The following is a 4,641-nucleotide window of genomic DNA, read 5'->3' on the forward strand; positions in this document are numbered from 1 at the left end:
TAGTACAGAGAGGTCAGGGTTGGCAGCTTTCCAAATCCTTCATTTCTTGAATTCTTCCCTTTTGCATGCTCTTTTCCTCACTTCTTCAAACCATACTTGCCTTGGAAACCTGAAATCACTTAATAAATACATCAAGGCACCAAATGGGATTAAAGTGAATAAAATTGACTAAACTAAGCATAAAAGAGCATGTTTTCACTTTCAACCACAATTTAGGAAGAAATTTCAAAAGCATGCTATTTAGGTGAATAAATGTGGGTTTATGTGATAAAATCCACTCAAATCAAACCAAAATATATCGTAAAATATGGATCCATCACACAACTCTCTGTCAAAACACCTGTTTACGCCGATTTCCATGTCCACGCATGTGTGTCATAGACGCTTATGCGTGGGTAGCCAAAACCACAGGTGACGCGTATGCGTGGGTTGGCTGGTGCGCTAAGCACACTTCCTACACAGCTCCCGCAGAAATCTCTGTTCAATTCTAATGTGTTGCGTATTCACACGTCACATGGACGCTTGCACGTCGAATGCCTCTTTTTTTGTATATATGAATGCAACATAGAAGTAATTATGCAGAACTTAACACTGATAAAAATAAAATAGAACTAAGAATAAAAAATGAAAGATCATACCATGGTGGGTTGTCTCCCACCTAGCACTTTTCTTTAACGACCTTAAGTTGGACGGTCCACAAGCTCAGTCTTCTGCTGTTGCTGGATCCGCCAAGAAGAAGATCTCCAGCTTCTTGTTGTTCTTCATCTTCTTGCCATGTTAAGCGGTAGCTATTGACCTTGAAGAAGTTGGGGCTCGAAGGATGACTCAGGTGGAAGACTCCATATGGTTCTATCTTTTCCACTCTGTAGGGTCCTTTCCACCTTGATAGCAACTTGTCTGGCATGAGTCTCAACCGTGAGTCATAGAGGAGGACTAAATCCCCAGCTCTAAACTCTCTTCTCTTGATATTCTTATCATGCACCACCTTTACCTTTTCCTTGTAGAGTCTTAAGTTCTCATATGCTTCTGGGCGAAGGCATTCCAATTCCTGCAGTTGCAGCTTCCTTTCAATGCCAGCTTCCCCCAATCCTAAGTTGCATTCCTTCACCGCCCAGTATGCATTGTGTTCCACTTCCACTGGAAGGTGATATGCCTTTCTGTAGATGAGGCGGAATGGACTCATTCCGATGGGTGTCTTGTATGCAATTCGATAACCCCAAAGCGCATCTGCCAGTCGAGCACTCCAGTCCTTCATGTGAGGCTTCACAATCTTCTCTAATATGCGCTTGATCTCCCTATTTGACACCTCGGCTTGCCCATTAGTCTGGGGATGATAAGCTATCGCCACCTTGTGAATGATGCCTTGTTTCTTCAGTAGACCTGTCATTCTTCTGTTACAGAAATGAGAGCCGTGATCACTCACAATTGCTCGTGGTGATCCAAAGCGACAAATTATATTATTCCTAACAAAAGAAACAACAACGTTAGCATCATCAGTACGGGTAGAAATTGCTTCCACCCATTTAGAAACGTAATCTACAACTAACAATATGTGTAAGAAACCATTAGAGTTTGGAAATGGACCCATGAAGTCAATACCCCAAACATAAAAAATCTCATAGAACAACATAAGTTGTTGGGGCATCTCATCCCTCTTGGATATATTCCCAAACCTTTGGCATTGGGGGCAAGAGTCACAATATATGCTAGCATCCTTAAAAAGTGTGGGCCACCAAAATCCACAGTCTAAAATTTTTCTAGCAGTTCTTTGAGGTCCAAAGTGTTCACCACTCTCAGAGGAGTGGCGGGCCTCTAAAATTGATTGGAATTCTGATTGTGGCACACACCTTCTAATTATTTGGTCAGCACCACATCTCCATAAATATGGGTTATCACATATATAATACTTGGACTCGCTTTTAAGCTTGTCCCTTTGATGCTTAGTAAAATTAGGAGGAAAGGTACGGCTAACCAAATAATTAGCTATAGGTGCATACCAAGGAACCACCTCAGATATTGCGTGCAAGCTATCAAATGATAAAACATCATTGATAGGAGTGGAGTCCTTTTTAATATGCTCTAAGCGACTCAAGTGGTCTGCCACTAAATTTTGGGAGCCACTCCTATCTTTGATCTCTAGATCAAATTCTTGCAGCAATAATATCCAATGGATTAACCTTGGTTTGGACTCTTTTTTAGCTAACAAATATTTTAGAGCTGTATGGTATGAGTATATTACCACCTTAGTACCAAGTAAGTAGGCTCAGAATTTATTCAGAGAAAAAACAATAGCTAGTAGCTCTTTTTTAGTGGTAGTATAATTAGAGTGAGCAGCATCTAAGGTCTTAGAAGCATAGGCAATTATATAAGGATCCTTACCTTCACGCTGAGTCAGTGCCGCTCCTATCGCATAGTTGGATGTGTCACACATTATCTCAAATGGCTGACCCCAGTCGGGTCATCTCACAATAGGAGTTTGGTCAAGGCGATCTTCAGCTTATCAAACACTTCCATGAAATCTGCACTCAGCTCGAACTCAACGTCCTTCTGCAGTAGTCGGGATAAAGGCAATGCTACCTTACTGAAGTCATTAATAAATCACCGGTAAAAATCTGCATGACCAAGAAACAAACGGACTTCCCTTACAGAGGAGGGGTAAGGTAAACCCGAAATAAATCTGCACCCTTGTAGCCATGAGTTCCCCATGCTCATTCTTTATTGTTGTAACACCAGACTTCTTCGGGACCACCTGTACTAGGCTAACCCATTCACTATTCGAGATTGGATAGATGATGTCAGCTTCAAGTAGTCTGGTCACTTTCTTCTTCACGACTTCTAAGATGGTGGGGTTCAATTGCCTGCTCCCTCCTCTAGGAAAATCCAGTGCTCACAGACTTGAGGGCTAATATCTACTATGTCTACCAAACTCCACCCAATAGCCTTCTTGTGTCTTCTCAGCACACTAAGCAGTTGCTCCTCTTGTTGAAAAGTGAGTTTTCTTGCAATAATAACTGGGAGCCTCTGATTGTCCTCAAGAAAGGCATACTTGAGGTGGGGTAGAAGTGGCTTCAACTCCATTTTCAACTCGTGGCTTGGCACTTGATCATCTGGAACCACTGCAGGTAGCAAGGCATCTTCAGTATACTCAGAGGACTTTCCCATATTTGCACCCTGCTCCATAGTCTCTTCTTATACTGCCTCTTGGTGAACTTCAGCCACAATCTCATCAATAATGTTGCACTGGAAGATGGAGTGATCTTCCGGTGGGTGCTTTATGGCTTCATCAAGGTTGAAGCTCACTGCTCTGCCATCTATTTCAAATGAGTATGTACCCGAGAATGCATCTAACTTGAATCGCGAAGTCTTTAGAAATGGCCTTCCAAGCAAGATAGACGAAGGTCTTCTGGAGTCACTAGGGGACATCTCTAGAATATAGAAGTCGATAGGAAACGTCAGCCCCTTAATGCTTACCAGGACGTCCTCTGCAATGCCAACCACTGAAATTATGCTCTTATCTGCCAAAACAAAACGTGCTGCCGACCTTTTTAAGGGTGGGAGCCTCAAGGCATCATATACAGTTAATGGCATAATACTCACACATGCACCTAAATCACACATGCAATAAAAAAAATGTACAGCCCCTATAACACAAGTAACCATGCATGGATCGGGATCCCCATATTTTTTAGGTATAGCACCCATTAAAGCAGAAATAGAGCTACCTAAAAGAATAGTTTCTAAATCATGTATTTTATCTTTATGCATGCACAAATCTTTTAGAAACTTAGCATATTTAGGTACCTGTTGAATAGCATAAAAAATGGGAATAGTTACCTCAACCTTTTTGAAAATCTCTACCATTTTGGGGTCTAGCTCCACTTGTTTATTGGTCCTCCTAGCAAGGTATGGGAAAGGGATGGGGATGGCATCTTGCACAACATCATCTTCCTTAGGCACTCCATTCCTTGGTTGAGCGACTACTTCTTCAACTGTATCTTATACCTCATTCTCTTCTGCAACATCCTCTACCTCAACAACATCCTCAAGTTGAACATCTTCTCTTGAGCTTGGCTCTTCAGAACTCCTCTCTTGCAATATAGTTTCGGACCTTAAAGTGATGGCATTGATTCCACCCTTGGGGTTGGGTAAAGGTTGAGAGAAAAGTGCACTAGAGCTTGAAGGTTGGTTGTTAGGGGTAGATGGTGGTTCCATTCGGGATATAAGAGCTTGTAGAGGAGAGGTAAGACCAGTAAGGCTAGAGGTAAGTGAATTATGAAGCTCTTTTTGTCCTTGCAGGATAGAATAGAGTGTTTCATCTTGGTTAGAAGAAGGGGGAGAGTAGGTAATTTGAGGGGCTTGTCGTTGATTTAATGGAGGTGCTTGGTATTGCCTTTGGTGAGGTGCTTGGTATGAAGGGTTCTGTTGATAGTTGTTGTTATTCCACATTTGATTTTGACCATTGTTTCTGCCTCCCTAGTTGTAGTTGTCCCCCCCATCCTTGGTTGGAATTGTCTCTCCATCCTTGGTTGGAGTTGTCTTGCCAATCCTGATTGTAGTTCCCACCTTGATTTGGACATTCATAGAAATTATGGGTAGCCGCCAATGTGTTGTCTTCTTGTTGGAGTTGAGGTCATTCATCAG

At 42.1% G+C, this 4,641-nt stretch overlaps 1 protein-coding gene across 1 annotated transcript; it reads right to left on the reverse strand.

Moving 5' to 3' along the window:
- Window positions 1-585: 585 nt before the first annotated feature.
- LOC107485040 (uncharacterized) lies at window positions 586-1,387 on the reverse strand. The gene is made up of 2 exons (XM_016105575.1): window positions 680-1,387; window positions 586-591 (listed from the first exon to the last, which is right to left on the reverse strand). Exons 1-2 carry the CDS (start codon window positions 1,385-1,387, stop codon window positions 586-588), a joined length of 714 nt encoding a protein of 237 aa, XP_015961061.1.
- Window positions 1,388-4,641: the final 3,254 nt, after the last annotated feature.

This window comes from Arachis duranensis, chromosome 1 (assembly GCF_000817695.3).
Source record: "Arachis duranensis cultivar V14167 chromosome 1, aradu.V14167.gnm2.J7QH, whole genome shotgun sequence".
NCBI lineage: Eukaryota > Viridiplantae > Streptophyta > Magnoliopsida > Fabales > Fabaceae > Arachis > Arachis duranensis.

Bases quoted from the DNA above. Each gene is read 5' to 3' on its own strand.
- LOC107485040 (XM_016105575.1), bottom strand. From the start codon at position 1,387: ATGACAGGTCTACTGAAGAAACAAGGCATCATTCACAAGGTGGCGATA.